This window comes from Protopterus annectens, chromosome 12.part0, assembly GCF_019279795.1.
Source record: "Protopterus annectens isolate FY-2018-M chromosome 12.part0, PAN1.0, whole genome shotgun sequence".
NCBI lineage: Eukaryota > Metazoa > Chordata > Ceratodontiformes > Protopteridae > Protopterus > Protopterus annectens.
This window is the reverse complement of record NC_056746.1, coordinates 456108980-456132582: the sequence shown is the minus strand read 5'-3', so window position 1 is coordinate 456132582 and position 23603 is coordinate 456108980. Positions and strand designations below refer to the sequence as shown.

General features: G+C 40.0%; 1 protein-coding gene across 1 annotated transcript in view; it reads left to right on the top strand.

Annotated features, from left to right (window-relative positions):
* Window positions 1–23603, top strand: part of IQCE (IQ motif containing E) — a 2620731-nt gene that overhangs the window by 294006 nt on the left and 2303122 nt on the right. Inside the window, exon 3 of the mRNA XM_044089561.1 lies at window positions 10076–10127. Within this exon, the coding sequence (XP_043945496.1) occupies window positions 10076–10127 (52 nt within the window). The remainder of the gene's footprint in view (window positions 1–10075; window positions 10128–23603) is intronic.

Here is a 23603-nt window from a genome sequence, read left to right as displayed (position 1 = left end):
CCCCTATCCTGATCTATCTACACCATCCAGATTACTGGAAAAGAGCTGTTGCCAGAGCGGCACCTAGGTGGCTGCCTAGTTGGCCTATGCCCAAGGCAGGCTATGATTGTGGTATTGCAGCATTATATAAAAAAAAAAAATTGAAATTATGGAATGTCACACTTCCTGCTTCCAGAACATTTAGTATATTTCACCTTATTTCTATATATGCCCCTACTGTTGTAAAACAGTGTGAAAATTTGTTTAAAATCCTTGCCGACATTCATATTAGTCTATTTTTACCTATTGTCACTTAAGGAAAAGTACTGGATAGGTTAATGATGTTAAATGTTTTAGAGAGGTTTTGTAAGGAGAGAAACATAAACTAGGGTCTAGCGTAGGACACACTTATGTGAAGGGGATCTTTTGCTTGCGGATAGTAGTGTAGCTAGGGTGGGGCAAGAAGGGAAGTTGCCCCAGAAACAAACTGTTTGGGGGGGCAAGATCATCTGACACCAATCTGTCTTTAATGCATACCGACTTTTAAAAGCCAGTATTGCATTTGCAGTAAAACCTGGGTGCATAGTTCTCTGTGTGTAGTCTAAACTGTACCAACTGGTTTTACATTGTAGCAAGCAAGTTTGCTACAGTTTAAAAGTAAAAAATAAATAAGTAAATAAATAAAACCCGTGCTCTGTAATGTTCTTTGCAGGCAGGATGTAAACTGTAGCAGCTATTTACTACATTTGTTGTAGGCAGTTTGCTACATTTTAAAAAGATGAATATTTTTTTACTAAAATATGGGTGCAGTAGTATTCAGTGAATCCAGAGTATAAACTGTACTAACTGTTTGCTACATTTGTACCAAGCAGTTTGCTACAGTATAAAAGAAGAAATTATTGTTTTTTTTTTAAGTAAAATATGTTGATGGAGGGTTGGGGGCAGGGCACAGAAACGGGACCTGAATGGTTAGAGCAGGAGGGAAGGGTGTGTGCCATGCATCTGGCCACCTGGGTAGTTTGCCAAGTTTTGCTCTTCAGTGGAATGGAGGACCAACTTGCAGCCCCTAGAGTATGATTGGCTTTTATTACAGTGAAGTGCTGATGGGGTGCAGTGCTGGTTCATAGTACTGGCCCAGGGTACTGGTTGAACCAGCTGCATTTCTGGCTACTGAGACTGATTACTTTGCTTATTCAGATACTTGGTCCTTATGTGAATATAAACTGATTACATTATTCTTTGTCCTTGGAGGATTTTATTCTTTATCCTTGGAGGATTTAATAAACAAGTCCTGTTAGGTAAGGGGATTAAAAAATCGACTGGGAGAATTCTAGACACAACTCATTGGAAAAAAGAGAGCGTAGAACTTTGGCAACAACATTTGACCCTGGCAGATGTAAGCCCTTTTCTGACTGAAAGGTAGTTTCTTTTTAAACAAAAGTATAAACCTTTATATTGTATATTAGAGAAAGATTTGTGGACTCGTTATAAAAACTGTATTGTTATTTCTGTACAATGTAAACATGTTTATGCTATGCAGTTTTTTAGAAAAAAAATGGATGGCATTACTGAAGAATTTTTTATTATATAAACAAAAATGTGTTGTTCAAGGGGTAAAGGCAGAAGTGTCCCCCTTTCTAGGGAAAATTACAAAATATGAGACTAACTTGTATGGGAGCCTTAAAAAGTGCTCTGATGGCACATTTTTGTTACTCAAGACACTATTATGGAATATGTTGAAAATTAGGTGTCACATATGTATGCTAAAAAATAATCCACATAAGAGTATGGGAAATACCACAACTAAGTAAAACTGATAGAGCTCATGGAATGGCCTATATTCATGGATGAATTAAACGGGAATATATTATAACCGTAAAAGCCCATTTCAGCGAATACATAAATGTTGACACATTGCGCGAACCATGAATACACCAAACGCCCTAAACCGTGAAATTCAAAATCTCGAATCGGCATAGTTGGCCCTTCTGCGGTATAGCTCCATAAGGTAAGTGTGCAATAGTTACGGACCTTAGGGTTAGGGTGTGGGTTTTGGTAAGTGCATAGATAATAATGTATGTAAGGTTTAGTGTTGGGTTAGAAGTAAGGTTTCGGTTAGTGTATGTATGTGGTTTATTTATTTTGTTTGGGTAGGTAGTATGTAGCGAGCAGTGGGGTTGGCCAACTATGCCGGTTCGAGATTTTGAATTTCGCAGTTTTGGGTGTTCTGTGTATTCATAGTTCATGCAATATGTGTTGACATTTACGTATTCGCTGAAACGGGCTTTCATGGTTATGATATACACCTGAATTAAAAACTGTTTCAAGAGTATTATGTTTCTAGGTGTTGATTGTATACCCTTTTCATATTATATTGATACGCCATTATTTAGAAAAAAAAACATTTTTGTCTGTTTTAAACAATTGGCTCACTAATGGCATTAAAGACTGCTGTTTGTGATGGCTTTTTACAATTCTTATATAAGAAAGGGGATATATTAAATGTAGCCAACTGGAGGTGTTTGATTCTGAATAATACTGATTGCAAATCATTTTGTAACATGGTGTAGAAAAGATTATTTAAGGTTACTATTAAATTTTTCTGTAATGGGATTTTTAGGATGCCAGGAAAAGTATTAAATACTTATTGATCCTAATACAAGAAATTATTGGTTAAATTCAGAATGGAAGTGGGTTACTTTAGGCCTGTGGCATTTTTAAAGTGTATGATACTTTTGCCCATAGTAGCTTATGGGATACCCTGAAGAGGTATAATGTTAGTAATTAAAATCATGTTAGTTTTTCAGGATGTTTACATCAATTCACAGACTAGACCTTTCATTAATGGGAATTTATGGAAAGCAATTCATATTATAAGAGATATAAACAGGGTTGTCCACTGAGTGGTTTGCTATTTAGTTTAGTTGTAAATGCTGTATTGTATGAATGTGTATTACTTTGTAAATATAAGCCACTTATTCTTGTTAATTCTGTTTTGAATCCTACATACTTGTCTTATGTAAATGATTTAAATATAGTGACGTGTAACACTGCTGATATTTGATTTTACAACAAAAGCTCCATGCTGCAGGCTTACAATTTAGTGTTCAAAAACATAAGGGATTTGGGATTGCTTCCCATTTTCAAAGTGTTATTTTTCAAAAGAAGATTATAAAAATACCAGTTGTTGTCTTTGAGAATTCTATTGTTTGTTATGAGAAATGGGATGAACTAAATAAAGTTTAGAGTTTCTTGACTCTGTGGAGATCTTTTTCTTTATTTTCCAAAAGAAAGTTTATATACTGAACTATTTTATTTTGGCCAAGGTAGGTTATATAGGAAGTGTTTATCCCTTTCTCAAATAATAGAGAAAAAACTTTATTGAATTTTTTTATGGAGTAGTAGGCTTAACCATATTAAAAAGTGGGTCCTATACTGTATCAAGGAAAAAGGTGGACTAGGTTTGTTTAACCCAGTTGTGTTTTGGCATCTCTGCATCTACAGTAGAATTTTTGAAAATACAGAACAAACATGCAGATATATTAGGACAAGTTTTATGGTATATCTTTAAAGAATGAAAGATTAAAACTGAAAACCAAATCACGGCAAATGTATAAACACTTTTATGTAAAAAAAAACAAAAAAAACAAAGGCAATGGGTAAGTGCTTTCAAGCCACTAATACGGTGCTTCTTCAAACCAAGAATTAATGAAACAAGCCACCATATAAGGAAACAATCAAACATCACATGTTTAAAACAGCCAGTCAAACCATATTAGTGGAGTTCTGCTTTCATTCATAAAAACTAAGTCAAATAATCACACATAAAGAAGAAAAATGAATCATTGGTAATAAAAACACATTATACAATTGTTTAAATAAGTTTCTAAAAATATATATTTCTAAAAGTATGTATATAATCATTTGAATAAATTCTCAGACTTCAAAATCAGTTTTAAAGAAAATTTCCCATTAAGTCCTGATCCCCTAAAAGCTTGAAATCCAATTATCCACCCAAGTTCTCACTCTTCAGTTTTATTAATGAAGTCTCTTAACCTTGGATGAATAAATAACCTCTCAATAACCATAAACTTAAAATAATGATCAGAACCCTTATCATTCACATGTTTTGCTAAGGCATTTGTCTCATCAGGGGTGTGAATACTATATAAGTGTTCCCTAATCCTCTTCTTTAAGGAGCGGTTAGTTTTACCAATACAGAATGAATCACAAAGATTGCAAACTGCCAGATAAACAAAATCTTTAGTGTTACAGTTACAATTGGCAGTAGGCTTAAAGGCATCCCTTATACTAGTGTCTGGGTGTATAAAAAATGCAGATGAACCTATAAAATCATAGTATCTGCAGCGTAGATAAGGGTATGTCCCTGGAGTTCTTGTCAGCTCAGTGTTTGCAGTGTTATGCTGTTTATGACAAAGAAGTCTTTTCAAAGATTTCTTATTTTTAAAATGCAAATAAGGTGCATTGCCTACTAATTGTCTGATCTTGTTGTCCCTAATAAAATTGGCCAGTTTTTTCATACTATCCTACACACCTTCTGGACATCACTGGTATAAAATAACAGAACTGAAACACAATGTTGGTTGACATTACGAAAATGCTGTCTTCTCTCTAAAACACAGGAAAAATGTGGTTTGGAACATCCAGATCTAGATTCAGTGACCAAAGAGCACATATCATCCATCTCATTACTATAATAACCCCTATCCAATAAATCATGTCTTAGTCTAGTCAAATCTGCCAAAAACTTATCAGTATTATTCAGTCTTGAAATTCTCATACCCTGTCCTCTCAGGACATTTGTATAAATATAGCTTGGATGCATGCTATCCCTTGAAAGGAGCCCATTCCTCCTACAAGGTTTCCTAAAAAGGCTAGTCTCAAAGATTGAATCAACATTCCTGGTTACCTTAATATCCAAGAACTCAGTGGTAGACAAAGAATATTGAAATGTAAATTTTAAGTAACTTGTGGTATGATGAAGGTAAGCTATAAATAAATCAAAGGCTTCTAAGAAGCCTCTCCAAAGCATATATATATCGTCCACAAACCTTCTATAAAATATGATGTAAGTAGAAAAACTATTCGCTTGCAAGACATGATCATGTTCCCATTGTGCCAAAACCAAATTGGCGTAGCTATTGGCACAAGGAGTGCCCATAGCTATGCCATAGACTTGTAAATAATAACTACCATCGAAGGTTAACACATTGTTTTCCAAGATTAATTCTAAAAACAAACAAATTAAATCAATCTCTTTCATAACCTTATCACTATTAGAAGCTAAATACTGTCTTACAGATTCTGTTCCTGCCAAGTTTGGAGTGAGACTATACCCATGGTCACCATATAATAATGTTCAGGTATGTAATTCCCATTTGTAAACTTATATAAGTCCTGTAAAAATGTTTTATATCTCTCAGTACAGTGTCAGAGTTATCCAATATTGGTCTCAATTGTTTGTCTACAAAAAAATAAAGAAAGGCTCAGTAAGCCATCCCTTACTGGAGACTATGGGCCAAAAGGGAGGTTTAAAAGTGTTCTTATGAATTTTAGGTGGTACCTGAAATGTAGGTATTGGAGGGTACTATGCTTATTTAGATAGTGTGAAAATTCCAGGGTGATCAATCTACTATATAGACAATCGTTCACCGTCCTATGCACCACATTGATAATCGACCCAATGTCAGTCATTGTAATCTGCTTATAAGTCATAATATCATTTAACATATGTTTAATTTCATCTTTGTAAGAAGCTTAGTACAGCACTAGCACTGCACCACCCTTATCTGTGGGATGCACTATTATATCCTGATCACTATGCAAAGTATTTAAAGCAAAACACCTCATTTTCATTTTAAAAATATGAAACCTTTGAAGAGACTTCTTTGTCATAAACAACATAACATTGCAAACAATGGGCTAACAAGAACTGCAGGGACATACTTTTGTCTATGATGCACATACTGTGATTTTATAGATTCATCTACATTTTTTTATGCACCCAGACATTAGTGTAAGGCATGCCTTTAAGCCTACTGCTGATTGTAACACTAAAGATTTAGTTTATCTGGCAGTTTGTAATCTTTGTGATTCATTCTATGTTGGTAAAACTAACTGAGGATTAGGGAACACTTGTATAGTATTCACACCAGCAATGAGACAAACGCCTTAGGGAAACATGCGAGTGATAAGGGTTCTTATCATTATTTTAAGTTTATGGTTATTGAGATGTTATTTATTGATCCAAGGTTATGGGACTTCATTACTAAAACTGAAGAGTGAGAACTTCAGTGGATAATTAGATTGCAAACTGACAGGAGGTTAGGACTTAATGAGAAATTGTCTTTATAATTGGTTTTGAAGTCTAGGAATTTATTCAAATGATTATATACACACTTTCAGAAATATATATATATCAAGAACTTATTTAAAGGATTGTATACTTTGTTTTTATTACTGATGATTTATTTTTCTTCTTTTTCTTCTTTGTGTGATTATTTGACTTAGTTTTTATGAATGAAAGCAGCACTCCGTTAATGTAGTTTCACTGGCTGTTTTAAACATGTGACGTTTGATTGTTTCCTTATATGGCGGCTTGTTTAATTAATTCTTGGTCTGAAGAAGCACCGTATTAGTGGCATGAAAGCGCTTAACCATTGTCTTTTTTTTACATTAAAGTGTTTATACTTTTGCCCTGCTTCAGTTTCCGCTTTTTATCTTTCGTGTGTTCCTTGATTTGGCTTGGAAACCGTTTATCCCTGAAGGTAGGTCTTTGTTTGGATAACTTTAAAGAAGTTTAGGGTCAGAAGGTTGGTAGAAAGTGTAAAATTGTTTCTCATTACCTTGCTAATGAACACATACAGATTACTCAGTTTATACAAAATAAGAGGTTGTAGTATACTTTTATGATGGAACAATGCGATTATGTTAGACCTTGGAGTAAGTTATCTCCTTCTTTGTTACCAGAAGTATCTGCTAAACAATTACATTTTTCTAGTACATATGAAATGCAAGATTTTTTATGGAGATTAATGTTAGGTAGATTACCTGTTAATGGCTTGATGAAATATAAGGTTAAAGAGAAAAAACTTTACAGTATGTGTTCCTGTGAAGAATCTATGGAACATGTTTTATTATACTGTTTGAGAGCTCAGTTTTTTTTTGGATTCAAGTATTAAGTGATTTATAAGCTTGTAGGAATATCTTCTGTTACAATGCATCATCTAATGTATGCTTTTTTATGACAATTTAAATGCTCATATGGTGGATGTTTATGCTAAAATAATAACTAACGCAGCCTGGATATTGTGTTTAACTCTTTGTGAGTAATTATTATACAACATAAATTAGCTTTCTGAGGAAGTAGTTGGCTTTATACTACAGCATCTGTTGTTGTAGAATGCTTAGCATTTTGACATTGGGTTGGAGGTTATAAAGCACTGCAAACAAAATAGCAACTTGAAGGCTTGAACATTATTTTGATCCTGGTGGCAGTGGCTTTTTGAATTCTTTCATATCTGCAGTGACAGAAAATCTACACTGCTTTGTTTCTGAAATTGTCTGATAACAAGCTATTTTATCATAATTTTAGTTTTCCTACTGATTTTCCTGCAGCCTTAAATATTGAGGAGGATTCATAAAGGTTACCACAAAGTATGGAGTACACGTAGACTTAGTGTAATCTTTCTGAGTGACGAGAAGGCACTAAAAGTGTGGTATGGGTGTCCTTGAATACAGATAGTGTATGCTTAGTATACACTTACTATAGGTGTAGTGAATCTGGTCCATAATTTTGTCTTTTTTCATGAATGTACACCCAAGCCCCTAAACCTTCTGAGCTCTTTGGAAGCTCTTAAATTTCTCTACAGAATTCAGAATGCTATATTCTGTTCACCAGAAGGCAGTGCAGAGCAGTTACAAATGTTTTACTTCTGTGGGCTTTTTCAGCAGTACTACTACTAAACAGACACAGCACTGTTAGTTTTAAGAACCATACAATAATTTGTACCTTTCTCTACCAGAAACATGAAGAAAAGAGAATTTGGGTTGGAGGGGTGATGTTGGGTCTCTGTAGCTTGCTATTGTAAATACTTTAAAATGATGATTCATAGTCAGTATAGTGGTATAGATCAAAATAGCACATTTGTAGTGATCGCAAAAAACTGTAAACCACATAACTTAACATTAGAAAACAGTTTTCCCATTTTCTAGGTTTGAATTTCAGGTTAGCCTGGGAGGAAATGCTCGACTGACTGTGCTGCTTCACCATGGATGACATACATTTGCCACTTCTAGGGTTTTGATTATTGGGAGGGACACTGTCTACCCCTATAGTGCATTTTTTAGGCAATGCCAGCCTGATAAACCTACCAACATAATGAAACAAAGAAAGGAAAATATGATAGTGTTAATGATCAATGCTAGGAGTCTGAACAAGAAACTCTACTCCCTACAAACACTTCTCAGCTTGGAAGACATTGATGTCTGAGTACCCAAGGGAACTACCATAGCACATTGACAATGTGACCCAGTTGTTCAGAATTTTGGAACTTGCATTTGCAGAGACCTAACTTTTGACCAACATATGTCTATTGTTGTAAGAAAGCCCTTCTATATTGCACAGCTTATAAACAAAGGGATTGTTTCAAGATCTAGGGATCTCATTGTCCCCTTTTATGGCAGTCATTGAATGTAATACTGCCTTTGGCATGTGTCTGTTTGGACACAAGCAACAACTGGAACACCCACTGAGGTATTTTACCAAAAGGATACAAGGCCTAAACAACATGTCCTACATGGACCAACTCAATGCCTTGTCACTATAATCTGTACCCAGCAGTCTGCTAAGAAGAGACCTTTGTCTGGCTTACAAGGCATCCTCTGACCCACTATGGATAAACTGCACATCAGTAAGTCAAATGACATTAGAAATACTTGGTCTAGGGATCTCTGTCTTGTGCAATATCATCAAAATAGTTTGGTGGGACAGGTGTATCTAGCAGAAGATGCTGTTGCTATGGAACATACTTCCCATCCACATAAAACAAAGTTCATCCATGTCCATATTCAATAGCAACTTAGATCTGTGGATGGGAAACAGAAAATATACCACATGACTAGCCCCTGTACCACTAATGGACAGAGGCATATCCTACATGCTTAATCCCATGCATGGTCCCCTTATTATCAGTGATATAATCCCAGTTATTTTCATTAGGGGTAATATATAATTATTGACCATAGGATGGGTAAGGCCAGTCAATAACCAAATTATTTTGAGCACAAAAATAGAAAATAGCTAGGCTTAAAATGTCTGCAAGGGCAGTTAACCTAATACTTAACTATGAACCTAAGATCAACCAATTGTGGGCTTGCTGTTTGATAATGGGGAAACCTGAACAAAGTGTTGTGGCAGAAGGAGTAGGAAATTGTTACCTGGCCTTGTTTCTTTCTCTTTTCCTTTTACTATTAGCATGTATAATTTCATTTATTGCTGTACTACATATAACTACTGAATTTCTATATTTTGCTAAGCATGTATGATGTATCTTGTGAAATTATATGTGCAGTAAAGTAACCTTGCTCTTTTAGATAAGTTCAGTGGAATCTTTTACTTCTATGTGAGCTACCACCAATTCGGGCAGATGGCACCTTTTTTTAACTTCTCATCCAAAGGATGGCACACTCAGGAGTGCAGCCACCCCCCTTATGCTACATTGCACTGTCGGTGTAGAAAAGTGAATCCAACTGTCTAGTACAGGAATAGAACCCATAGCCTTTTACACCAATGGGGAATGTGCTATTTAGACTGTTAAAAAAATAAATAATTTAAATAAATAGTGCTGAATGAAAGAGGAGAGGAGGTATTACTCTTAAGTGATTGCCCTCTATCTCTTCTTCAAATTAATTTAATTTGCCATAAGAAGTATATTTAAAATATCGTAGTAAGGAAGAAGAATATAATTTTGCAGCATATAAAAAATTTGGGCACATTTTTAAAAGAATTGCTACAATGTTATTTGATGCAGTCATCTTAGACTTTGCTTAATAAAACTTAATTTGTTGATTTCAGAAATCCAGTAAGAAGAAAAAGAAGATGGTGCATAAGTCTACAAGATCTTCAAGTAAGTAAAAGTGCAAATCACTGTATGAACCTTCTGTATACATTATAATCTGGTAAGAGGAGTTCTGTCCTCTGTAACATCAGGACTAAAGCTGTGGAAGTTAGGATTAGTCAACAGATAAAGTTTTCCTAGACTGCTAAGCAACCCCCCCACCCCCCTGTGTTGTAGTGCCAAGTCTGTGTTGCACTTTAGCTGAGGCAGAAAACTAGACTCTGGCTATATTTTCAGTTTTTGAAAAAAGTTGCTCAGAATGATTTAAAAACAAATTTATTTTGTTATATTCTTTCATTTACCTTTCAGTTTCCCTTTGTATATGACCCGTCACTTTCTTTATTTATATTTTCCTGTCAAAAACTTATCTTTATTATCAGGACTAAGACCAGCCCTTTCAGTTTCATCATGAACAGTTCATTCCACAGATGTGGTTGTTCAAAATGAGTAAAAAAAACTTAAAACCTTTTATTTTTTCATTTACCTTTTCACTTCCCTTAATTAACAAGCTTGTGACTTTATATATATATATATATATATATATATATATATATATATATATATATAATTACTTTCAAAACTTTTGCGAAGACCAGTCCTTCCACTTGCAACATGAGATGTTTGTTCCCTAGATATGCCTGTCAGAGGATTATTCGTCCTGCAGATGAGTACACCTAATGCATTTACTGTCAGACTGATACATACACAGACTGGAGTGGTCTGTTTACAGGGAGATTACTGAGTTGACTTTAAAAACCTGTCAACAGTTATTCTTTATAGGACAGTCTGTCTCAACGCACAAATAGCCATCTGGCTTTTTAGCCACATCACCAAAACCATCTTCAGCACTGGTACTCACTTTTCCCCTCCTCATCTAAGGGAAACTCATTCTACTCCTTCACCGTCTGTTTCTGTGGCTTGCCAGCTTTCTTTATTTTCTGTATTAAACACACATAAACCCATTGCTAAGATTTCTGTAAAGGGCACTAACAGCTGATCATAAATTGTGAAACTTCCTGCATTAATGGTGGTCTATTCATATAAGGGTGTTTCATCTGCCCAGCTAAAATCCAGACCAGTTTTGCCCACGAGTACTCCCCCGCCTGCTGTCCTTTTCTTGGGCAATGACAAGATGGCAGAGGGTTGTACTTTGGTGAGCATCTAAAAGATGTTGCAAATTAGCATGAGAAAACCCTGACATAGTGACCCAAGTTCCAAAGAAGACTGACTGCATTATCTGGCCTCGTAGAGATTGGGAAGTTTAGGGTGAAGCTCCCAGAGCTGCATCAGCCCATTGAAAGGCTCTCATGCCTCAGATTCCTGCTGTCCATCCCACAGACAAGAAGTCCAGAGAGCTAAGAAGGTTTGTGATGCATGATTATGAATCCAATATGTGCCATGTTTGCAGTCAATTATCTAACACATATGATGAATTTCAGGTGAGATGAAACATTCAAAGTGCACCTGACCTTAGAAGTCCATTGATGTTAAGCTTCTCTTCTAAGCATTTGGTGCCTTTAGTATTACTAACCACATGATGTTCATCCTTCCTGAGAGAGCTGTCAGAGCCAATCCTCCAAAAAAACAGCCAGTATTAACTGGAATGGATCAGTATAAACAAAGTTTATTAAGTCCCACAGTCCTTTTCCAATGTATAATATCAACTGCAGTGAAACACATTATATAGGAAACAAATCAATTAACATAATTAATTGTATTAAACCCACAGATGATCATTCAAGCCAGGTGGAAATAATCCACCAAGTCTCACAATCCATAATTTCTCCTTCTTATTAAGAATTGTATGCCAACCCACTTTATAACATCTATTGCCCACAATTCTATCAATAATAATGAATTTGAAACTAGCTGAAGCATGGACCATAGTGTGTCCATATAAAGCATTTGTGGGATATTTGTTCTTAATATTGCTTGCCGTTGAGGTCTAGCACACAAAACATCCTCAAAGTAACCAAATATAACAATGAAGCTGGTACGTCTGTCTACAGCCACTGTATAGCAAAAACCTGGAACTCCCTTCCTGCCCACCTAACTGACAACAAATCCCCATCACAGTTCAAGAAACTTGTTAAAATTCACTTTTTGAATAATTAACTGTGCTCCTGTATCCCCCCTGACTAATGTCTCATTAGAACACTTCACCTAACTTAAGTAACTCTGCTAAGCCAATCAATCATAGTACTGTACCCACTTAGGACTGTTAATCTACTGCTCATCCCATCTCTCCAGGAGTTAGGGAAAACTACCCCAGCAATGTTGTGCTTTCCATAAGCAACTAAAGCCAGGAGAAGACATATTGTAAATCAGTTTGTTATCCTTCTCAACTAAAACCAGGCGAAGACGTATAGTAAATCAATTTGTTATCCTTCTCAACTACAGCGAGCATCATCTGTTCTCTTGGAGCCTTATTCTGTGTCTCTCTGCTTTTACTCTGATAGTAAATCTATCACAGGAATCCTAAACTTGGGAATATCCTCTAAAAGTTAATATTATATTGTAGAGAACGAATGTATCCTATCTGTTAGTTAATATGTATGTCAAAGTCTCTTCTATGGAAATTGTATGTTAAAAGTCTGTCCTTAAAACTATGTTTTGTAAAAAATTGTTCTCTTGGAGCTTTTCTCCCCGGGCCTCCATTGAAAATGGATTTGTAATCCAGCTGGACGCTCCCAGTCAACAAATATAAAATAAAATAAAATAATAAATAAAATAAATAAATATCTATCTATGTATCTATCTGTCTATCTGTTGTTGACTGGGATAGTCCTACTAGGCTAGTGGCCTGTTTTCAGGGGACACCCAAGGTGGTATTTATATGGGTCTGTATTATAAAGGCGAACAATCAAAATGTCAACTTACCTTTCATCGACACCTAAATGTCAAAGCTGCACTTCATCGAACGGCCAAATCATTGATTTCTTTCCAAGGGAAAGAAATTGGTTGACCGTTCTGTTACATCTGCCCTTTTCCCAACTTTAGTGCTATCTTGGAGTTAGTATATTTAGTTAGGGGGGGTGTGGGGGCACAACCCCCCACATTGGGTGGTGTGTTTCTTTTAATGTGGTATGCGTTGTTGGCCTACCAATTTCTTTCCATTGGAAAGAAGTCGGTGATTTGGAGTTTTAATGAAGTGCAGCTTTGTCATTTAGGTGTCGATCAAAGGTAAGTCGACATTTTGGTTGTTTGACTTTTTAATATAGACCCACTTATATTAATAGGGGAAATGTGGCCAGGTCATTGGGGAAGCTCCTCTGCTCTTTTTGATAGGTGCCATGGGCTCTTTTACATCTATCTGAGCTATCACCGACTCAAGCAGATGGGGCCTCAGTTTAATGTCTCATCCGAAAGAATTACAGTGAATCTTGCAAAGTCTCATTTGATTTCATCTTGGTTGCTGACCATTCATCAGCTGCCATGTGGAAATGGTGCAGATGTTATGTGATCCTATCTCGCCTACATTCTGACTGATGGGTTCGGAGCCGATCCCTCGGCTCCGACTCGGCACGCTTATGCTATAGAGCGAGGCCTCTAATTGGCTGAGCTATCTTTATCCCAGGATGCACCACCACTAATCCCCCAGATCTCGTTTGCCGCTTACAGAGCTTGGACGTGGTCTCAACATTGGCTGGGCTAAGTACTATATATTAGGCTTTTTTCCTGCCAGTATTTGCTTCATTTAAACCCAAAAGCTGTTTTAACGGCTATTCTTTGTGTACGAGTGTTTTTCTAAGATTTGGTTGAAATTTTCGTGTTTTTTCCTGTCAGAGAAGGTTCCGTTTAAGTTAGAGGGGCCTTCCCCTGTGGTTACTACTACTTTAGTGGTTGTGTGTGGGTCAAGTACCCGTTTAAGTTAGAGAGTCTTGACCCTCCTTTTTTCCCTTTCTCTTTCTGACAATCTTGTGTATAAAAAAAAAAAAAAAAAAAGTTCTTTAGTTTAAATATTACACTAAGTTAGAGGCATACATATTTTTGTTCCTGTGTGTCAAACCCTTTAGTGTTTACTGTGGTTATCTGTTTTTTGTAGCCTGATTATGTCTAAAGAGCATAAACCCTCCGGGTTTAAAAAGTGCACGAGGTGTGGCTTCAAAATGTCCATAACGGACGACCACTCCTCGTGCGTCTATTGTCTTGGTGCTAAACATCTGCAAGAATCGTGCAGTGTATGTCATGCGTTTTCCTCCAGAGTCCTCCAGGAGAGGAAAAACAAATTAATCCTCAAAGGATTAATCAAGCCTTCCTTCGAGGAGGCTTTATCTTCCTCCCCGTCTCCTTCTAAAAAGAGGAAAGCGTCGGCTCCGACCAGTCAGTCGGATCCGACTGCTAAGAAAACTAAGCAGACTTCTCCATCGGCTCCACGGACTTCGGAGCCGAGGTCGGAACAGTCTGCCTCGATGCCTCCAGCCTCGACCCCTCTGGTTTCGGAGCCGAGGTCTGGGGCATCGAGAGGCGGGTCACCCTCATCGGCTCCACTGATATTGGAGCCGATAAGGGTCATCGGCTCAGACTCTTCCCCCTTGGAGCCGAAGTCCTTATCGGCACCGAGGGAAATTTCCTTAAAAGTTTCCTCGGAGCCGATAATTGTCAAGTCATTTCGGAGCCGGTCCCCGAGCCCTTCGGAGCCGATGGAGAAATCGGTTCGGGCCCGATCGGTATCCTCGAGATCATCCAAGATGTCTAATTCGGACATCGACAGGGTGCTCCTTCGACTCTTCCAGTCTCCGGTGTTCCAAAAGATGGTTTCAGCTCCAGCCCATTTGGCTTCGGAGCCGATGGTCCACCCCCCCTACTGTATTTCCTCCTCCAACAGCTTCGGCACCATTGGAGCAGGTGCTGGTGGAACCAGTGGAGGTGTTAGGGTCGGGCCCAACCCTTGCTCCTACTCCGGCTCTTGGGTCAGAGTTCAGTGCACAGACTTCTTCCTTCGGCCCTGGGGGGGGGAGGCTTCGGGATTGATGCCTTCGGTCCCAAGTCTCCCTCTTGGTGCGTCGGCGGTGGGAGTACCGTCCACTGTCGTGGCCACGGAGGGGGGACCCTCCCAGGATTCTGGTGGTCCCGCCTTCAGGGCTATGAGGAGTGCCTTAGCCAAATCTTCCTTGGCTACCTCCATAGTTTCCCCAGCTCCTTCCCTACATTTGGAGTCTGGGTCGTTGGCAGTCCCCCTGTCCGTAGACAGTGGAGCCCCTGGGCCTCAGGTTACCCCCGCTGGGGTTTCTCCCCCTCCTGGAGGTCCTTCTAAAGCCTCTTTGGAGGAACCTCCCAGGAAGAGAGCCTGCAAGAGGAAGCACGTTGACTCCCCTGACGAGTCTTTGACATCTGACACTGATCTCGATGATGCAGAGGGGTCCCCCAAGTCGTCTTCAGATGATGTCTCCTTTGCAGACATCGTAGAAGCCCTAAAACAATGAGGCGGCTGGCAGTCCAAACCTCCCTCTGCTGATGAGTCGGTGTTCCTGAAGGCCTTCGGGGCTCATCCCTCCGCCTCCTGGGTGTCTCCGCCCTTCGACGAGCTCTTGGATTTGATCTGTCGAAGGGCGTGGGAACACCCAGACTCTGTGGAACCGGTGCCCGCTCGTCCGAACAAATTTCTCTCGGCGCCCCAGGATAGAGAGTTCCTTACGAAAGGTGTGGCTGTAGATGCTATGGTGGTGGCATCTGCTACCCAGCAAGATGTAGCAGAGGCTTCTACGTTCATCCATCCTCCTAATAAGGAGTCTAGGAGCATGGATCGGTATGGTAAGCGCACCCTTAGTTCAGCGGCCTTTACACTGAGGTCTTTGAACTACCTGACGCACTTTACAAGATTTCAGAGGGATCTGATTAAGGAGCTATCCGATACCCTCTTGGGTAACCTGCCTGAGGAACTGGCCCAGACGGTTGGATCTCAGCTGGCTACAATGTCATCCATTTCAAACTCGTCCATGAGGCTCATTTTGTATGCGGCCGAAGGGGCGAGTAGAGCGGCAGGTACAGGCATTGCTCTACGGAGACAAGCCTGGCTCCGCCTGTGTCATTTCGTGGAGGCCTTTAAGTCTTCATTTGCCGACGCCCCCTTTGATGGGTCCTCCCTGTTTGGACCCAAGGTAAAAGACACACTTACCCGCTGTGAACAGGAGGGTAAGACTCTGACTGCCATAGGGGCACGATTTTCCACTCCCTTTCGGCCTTATCCCAAGGCTAAAAGAGGAGGGAAGATGTGGTTCTGTAGATCTCAGAAGTCCTATCCCTCTCAGCAGGAAGGTTCCCCCTCCAGAGGCAGAGGAGGGGGAAATTCATCCGGAAGACGCCGTCCCAGAGGCGACAGAGGCCCCCGCAACACTGGAGACCGCAAGTCCTTTCGTGGCTCTTCAGCTTTTCATAGTCCCTGAGGGATTGCCCGGCTGTGCTGCTCCGGAGCCAGTCGGGGGTCGTTTTTTGAAGCACCTAAAGGCCTGGGAAGGGATCACTCAGGACAGATGGGTGCTTCGGATTATCGCTGGAGGTTACTCCATCCCATTCTCTCGCCCCCCCCCAGTCCAAAAAAATCCCGGACCCGCCACCCAGTCAACGGGATACCGCAGCCTCAGAAATTTCAAAGCTGCTGCAAAAAGGAGTCATCCAACCGGTCCCCGCAGACCAGATCGGATTAGGGACTTACTCAAGATTCTTTTTGGTGCCAAAAAATGACCGGGGACTTGAGGCCCATTTTGGACCTAAGCATCCTAAACCGTTCAGTCAGGAAGTCCAAGTTCCGAATGGTCACTCTACAAACCATTCTCCCATTGTTGGAGAAGGGTGTTTGGATGTGCTCCATAGATCTCAAGGACGCGTATTATCATATCAAAATACATCAAACGTCCAGGAGACATCTGCGCTTCAGCCTAGGTGGCAGTCATTTTCAGTTCTGTGCGCTGCCCTTTGGTCTCACCACAGCCCCCAGGGTGTTCACCAAATGCTTGGCAGTAGTGACTGCTCACCTGAGAAGTCTAGGATTCCAGGTGTTTCCGTACCTAGACGACTGGCTCCTAACTGCCACCTCCAAACATCTACTTCTGCGGAGCCTACAAGCCACTATATCACTGGGCAATTCCCTTGGAATCACCTTCAATTGGCCAAAGTCTGTGTTGCGGCCATCTCAAAGAATAAGATTCATAGGGGTAGAGATAGATTCAAACCAGATGCGGGTCTATCTACCTACAGACAGAATTCAAACCATTCAAAATCAAGTTCGAGCCTTACTCCCCAAGTCCAAAGCCCCAGCCAGAATGGTCCTGCAGCTATTGGGATCCATGTCTGCCACGGTTCTGCTAGTTCCCTTGGCAAGGTTGCACATGAGAATCCTCCAGTGGCTTCTTTCAACTCAGTGGTCCTTTCAGGAACTCCCTCTCAATCACCTCATATGGATCACGGAATCTTGCAAACGGGACCTTCGCTGGTGGCTAGTGTCCTCCAACTTGGATCAGGGACGACCCTTTGTTCTTCCTCCTCCGGTCGCCACTTTGACCACGGACGCCTTCCAGATGGGGTGGGGGGGCATTCCCTGGGCAGGTCAGTCCAAGGCAAATGGCACCCGGAAGAGACCCCTCTTCACATCAACATCCTAGAAATGAGAGCAGTACTCCTGTCTCTTCGAGCCCTTCACGATTATCTCCCTCAGGGAGTAATTGCTGTTCACTCAGACAACATGTCAGTTGTCTGGTACCTGAACAAACAGGGAGGGACCAGATCCTATCCTCTTTGCAGAGAAGCCATGAGAGTTTGGGAATGGGCAGTCTCGACCAAACGCTTCCTAGTGGCTACTCACATACCGGGCAAGTCCAATGTCATAGCCGACAGGTTGAGCAGGACCATCCTCTCTCCTCACGAATGGTCTCTGAATACGACAGTTACAAGGCAGATTTTCAGCGAATGGGGAGTTCCGTGTTGTGACCTCTTCGCGACTCCTCTGAATGCGAAGTGCAAAGAATTTTTCTCCCTAACCCCGGCTCCGGGGAAGAGCCCCATGGACGCATTAGTCCATCCTTGGCCCTCCGGCCTGCTTTATGCCTTCCCTCCAGTTCCTCTCCTCCCCAGGGTGATTCAAAAGGCATCTCTCTTAGGGAGCAAGATGATCTTAATTGCTCCTTACTGGCCTCGTCAAATGTGGTTTCCCTACCTTCGGAAACATGCTCTGGAAGGTCCATGGTTCCTGGACCAGGTCTCAGACCTACTGATTCATCAGTGGGGACTATTACACCAGTCCCTACACACCTTAAAATTGACGGCCTGGCTCCTCCTCTTCCGATGATAGTCAGGAGTCATACACTGGATCCAGATGTTGTGCACATATTATCTTCAGCCTACAAGTCTGCTGCAAAGAAACTGTATTCTAGCAAATGGAAAAGGTTTGCTATTTGGGCTCAACTCCGGGGCCTGGACCCCATTTCTACTCCCATGGCAGAAGTACTAAAATTCCTGACCTCTCTTTTCAATCAAGGCTCTTCAGTTTCTACCATCAAAGTACAATTGGCAGCAATTTCTAATTTTCATGAATCCATAGACCCACCTTTAATGAGCAACAGATTGTGTAAGACCTTCTTGAAAGGTGCTGCTCTATTAAGACCTCCGATTTCTCATCCTGCACCTCCATGGGATCTTGATATAGTGTTGCGTGCCTTGACTTCTTCTCCCTTTGAACCGGCAGCTACCTGTGATCTAAAGTTTCTATCATGGAAGACAGCCTTTCTAGTGGCGATTACTTCAGCCAGAAGGGTTTCAGAACTTCAAGCTTTGTCAGTGAAACCCCCGTACTTGGTTTTTCATACAGACAGGGTATCCCTCAGACCAAATCCTTCTTTTGTTCCTAAAGTTTGTTCTACTTTATGCTTGCAACAATCGTTAGAGCTTCCAGTTTTTTTCCCAAAATACTCCAATAAAGCAGAGTTTATTTTCCACACACTAGACGTCCACAGACAGTTACGTTTTTATTTAGATAGGACCAAACAATCAAGGAAAACAGATCAGTTGTTTGTATCCTTTGCAGAAAACAAATTGGGCAACGCTGTCACAAAGGTCACCATTGCCAAATGGATCAGGGACTGTATTACTCAAGCTTATATTTATTCTAACAAAGAGCTTACCAACTCTGTCAAGGCTCATTCCACAAGGGCTATGGCTACTTCGGTAGCATTTCATTCTAAGCTTGCTATTGGTGACATTTGTGCTGCGGCTACATGGTCTTCCCCGCACACCTTCATTTCCCACTACAAATTAGATGTGGCATCTAGAGGACGAGCTTCATTTGGTTCCACAGTGCTCAGGAGTGTTTTCCAATGAGCCACCCGGGATTTAGGTGCTAGGGACGCTGTCCCATCAGTCAGAATGTAGGCGAGATAGGATCACATAACATCTTTTAGTTATGTACTCACCATAACTTCAGATGTTTGGGATCCATCTCGCCTACATTCCTAATAACCCACCCTCCTTCCCCCTTCCTTGGAGATCAGAGGATATCAGAAGGTCCGAATCCTGTTGTTTCATCTTGAAACATCTAACAATGTTATATAAACAAGCTGTGCATGTGTGCATGAATGCGGACAAACAAGATCTGGGGGATTAGTGGTGGTGCATCCTGGGATAAAGATAGCTCAGCCAATTAGAGGCCTCGCTCTATAGCATAAGCGTGCCGAGTCGGAGCCGAGGGATCGGCTCCGAACCCATCAGTCAGAATGTAGGCGAGATGGATCCCAAACATCTGAAGTTATGGTGAGTACATAACTAAAAGTTCTGCACATTGCTTCCTCAAGAATTGATGGTTTCTCTTTGACATACATCCAATAACTGTTTCAGATCATGCACCAATAAAAACCATGTTAAAAATGCAGGGCAGTGAATTAAAAAATTAGATGCTAGTGCTGTCTTGCATACCTGTTAAAAAGAGAGGAATTTAAGGAATGGATGGTGGAAATTATTCAAGAGTTATTATGGAAGATAGAAATATCTTCAGAACATATAGCTAGTGAGTGGGCTAAAATGAAAATGGAGATTAAAAGGATAGAAAGAGACATGATTAAGAATGAATAGGAATTTCTTAGAAAGACTGATAAAGGTTAAAGTATTGCAGAATTAGGGAAATGTCACAGAACAAGAAGAGGCACAAATGCAGAGTGCTAAAGGGAAAATAAGGGAAAATCTGGATAATATACATGAGTTTAGAAAGATTGATGTTAATATTTGGGAATAACTCCAGAGCACAACGACTTTTAGCTTAGTGAAGTAGGTAACCGAAAGTAGAAAGGGTTGCCATCAAATTTAGGGAGCCTATAACAAGAAAAATAATGAGAGATCCTATAGATATCTTAGAGGTATTTCAGAAATTTTATGAAAATTAGTATAAAACAGGGAAATGTGGAAATAAAGAGCACACGTAGAAATTTTCATGGAAGACTTAATCATGCCAAAGTCAGAGGTAGACAAGGCTCAACAACTAACAGTTAAAATAGAAAGAGATGGGATAAAAATAGTGATGTATAATGAATCTTCAGGAAAACAGGCACCAACACCAGGAGGTCTAAATAAAATGATGTCCACAGCAAGCTTGAAATAAATAGCTCTTTAATCACATAAATGCACCACTCACTGTAGCGCTTTCATCTAAAATGGACTTCATCAGATGTAACAAGGTAGTAAGCTATGAATTTCTTTTTATACCCCCATACCCTGTTTAATTAGATAATATAATTGAATAATCACATAATAAATCACATAATAATCCAAGTCTAACCCCCCAAGTACATACAAACTTGAATGTTTAAAAACTGTCCAAAGGACTGAACAAAATATGTATATACACAAATAAACAGAGATAAATATAGATAATTAAATGACTTAAAAATAAATAAATGAATAAATCTGTAGTCAAACTGATTCTTACAATTTACTAATACAAATAGAATCCAAAGATGGTCCAACACTACCATTCAATGGTGGAAGACCTCAACTGCAAGCTACAATTTTGCAGTTCTCATTCTAAGAGTAGGTGTAATAGATAAATGTTTGTTTAACCCCGGGGGCTTATTGGCCTCCAAAATAAGTTGCCAATAAAGTTCCCTAACCTCAATTTTGGTCTCCCTGGGCCCTCCCGTGGGGTCCTGTTCAACCTTCTCCAACACAAAGAAACCTCACCTTGCATAGGTGCACACTAAAGAATGCTTATAGCATTTAGGTGTTCATAAATCCTTCTTTTTAGTCTACAGGTGGTCTTTCCAACATAAAGTACTCCATAATGTTTACAGGTAGCCAGGTATATCACCCTTTCACTACAGCAATTAGAGAAACTGTTAAGTTTAGGCATTAATCCCTACGTCACTCAATGGGTTGCCAACTGGCTTACTGACAGAACCCACACTGTAAAAGTAGCCGACTCCAAATTCAGCTCCATGGAAGTGACAAGTGGAGTACCTCAGGGTTCAGTCCTGGGACCGCTCTTGTTTAGCATCTACTTCCCTGAAGTACAGACCAACACTAAGGGACTCTGGCTAACAAAGTTCGCAGATGACTGCAAACTGGGAGCCATTATTGAATCCCCACATGATGTGGATACTTTACAAAAGGGCCTTACAGAAACAGATGCTTGGTGCCAGAGCCATGGGCTCAAGCTCAATGCCAAGAAATGTATAGTTATCCCCTTTGGGAAAAAACATGTACCCGTGAATTACCATATAGGTGGCAGTACACTAAACACCGAAAGTGTGATACGAGACTTAGGGGCACATGTGGACAGTGGTCTCACCTTCGATAACCACATCACCACAACAGTCAGAAAATCCTTCTATGTGGCACACTTCATCACTAAGGGCTTTTCATCCAGAAAAAAGAGGTCATTGTCCCACTGTACTCATCCCTCATTAGACCCATTATAGAATACAATGCCCCATTTGGTATGTACCTCTTAAGACATCTGCATCAACTGGAAAGGCCACAAAAATACCTCACTAAAAGAATCACAGGCATAAAACAGATGACCTACGCTGACCACCTTAAAAAACTCCAGCTATACTCTGTCACATATCGTCTACTCAGAGGCAATCTCTGCTTAACATACAAGGCCATGTCAAACCCAGAGCTGTTAGACATGCTACACTTAAAGAAATCCCAAACCCTCAGAGCCACATGCTCCAGGGATCTAAACCTTGTCATCACAGTAAACAAAACATGCTGGAGGGATAGGTTCCTGACCCAGAGACTCCCCAGACTCTGGAATAGACTGCCCTCTTCAAAAGGAACCTTGACGACTGGATGGGAGAAAAGAAATTCAGCCCGGGGATCATGTCAGTCGCCCTGCTAGACAGGGGTCCAGGGAAGTAAATAGTGTGGGAAGAAATAGCCAGGGAATTGTTATGACTAGGCTTGTATAGGCCGTAGGGCCAATAGCCTAGTACCAACCTATGAACCTGTGTCAGCCCTAACCACTCTGTCCCTATCCAAAATGTACACACTGTCCTGATTTTTTTCATACGAACATTGTGCGCATGCACCACACTTCTAGGTACCTAGTCTTTTCCTATTAGCTGATTTCCTATCCCTTTCCAAGAGTTCCTTCAAATTTCTACCTTTTGTGTAGGTGAACCATAATGGGGTCTTAAACAACAGGTGTTTGTGCCTGTTTTTGTGCTTTTGCAACTGGTTCCTGGTTTTTTCAGGCACCCAGCCTCCTTTTGTTTCGTGAATCTTCAGGAAAGTCTCCAGGAACAGATGGTACTCCTGTGGAAGTTTGGAAGTTAGGAGGGAAGAAAATGATAAAGATCTGGAAGATTTTATTTAACAATATTTTAAAAGGAAAGGAAGCACCAACATCTGGGAAGAAGGCTGCAGTGGCTTTATTACCTAAAGATTGTCAAACCCAGCTTCATCTGGACCCATTTCAATTTTAAATCATGACCATGAAGTGTTTATGTCTATACTAGCTAAAATAATGACAAAGGTGTTACCAAAATTGATAGATAGGGATCATTGTGGTTTTGTGGAGGGGAGGCAAACATTTGACAACATTAGTAGAACAGTGATGATCCAGAGGGAAGCAGAATGTAAGAAAATACCACTGTTAGTGAGTCTTGATGCAGAAAAGGCATCCGATAGAATAAGCTTTTTCATAGGGAAATAGAAATATTTGTATTCCCTAATACAATAATAAGGTTAATTAGTAGATATATGAAGGATCAGAGGCGGTAATAAAAGTGGGAGGGTTCCTCTCTGATATTGTGTTTGAACAAAGGAACCATTCAGGGTATCTTCTTTACTTTTTTGCTGTTTGCTTTATATTTAGAGCCCTTGGTAAAGAAAATAATGGACTCAGAAATTCAAGGATAGAATTATCACTGGTATGGTAATCAAGAATAGTTGGCTTTATTTGCAGATGGTATTTTTTTTACCCAATAAATCCAGAAAAAGACATCTCATTGTTGTGAAACATTTTGAGAACATTTCATGTCTTTTCGGGATATGAAATTA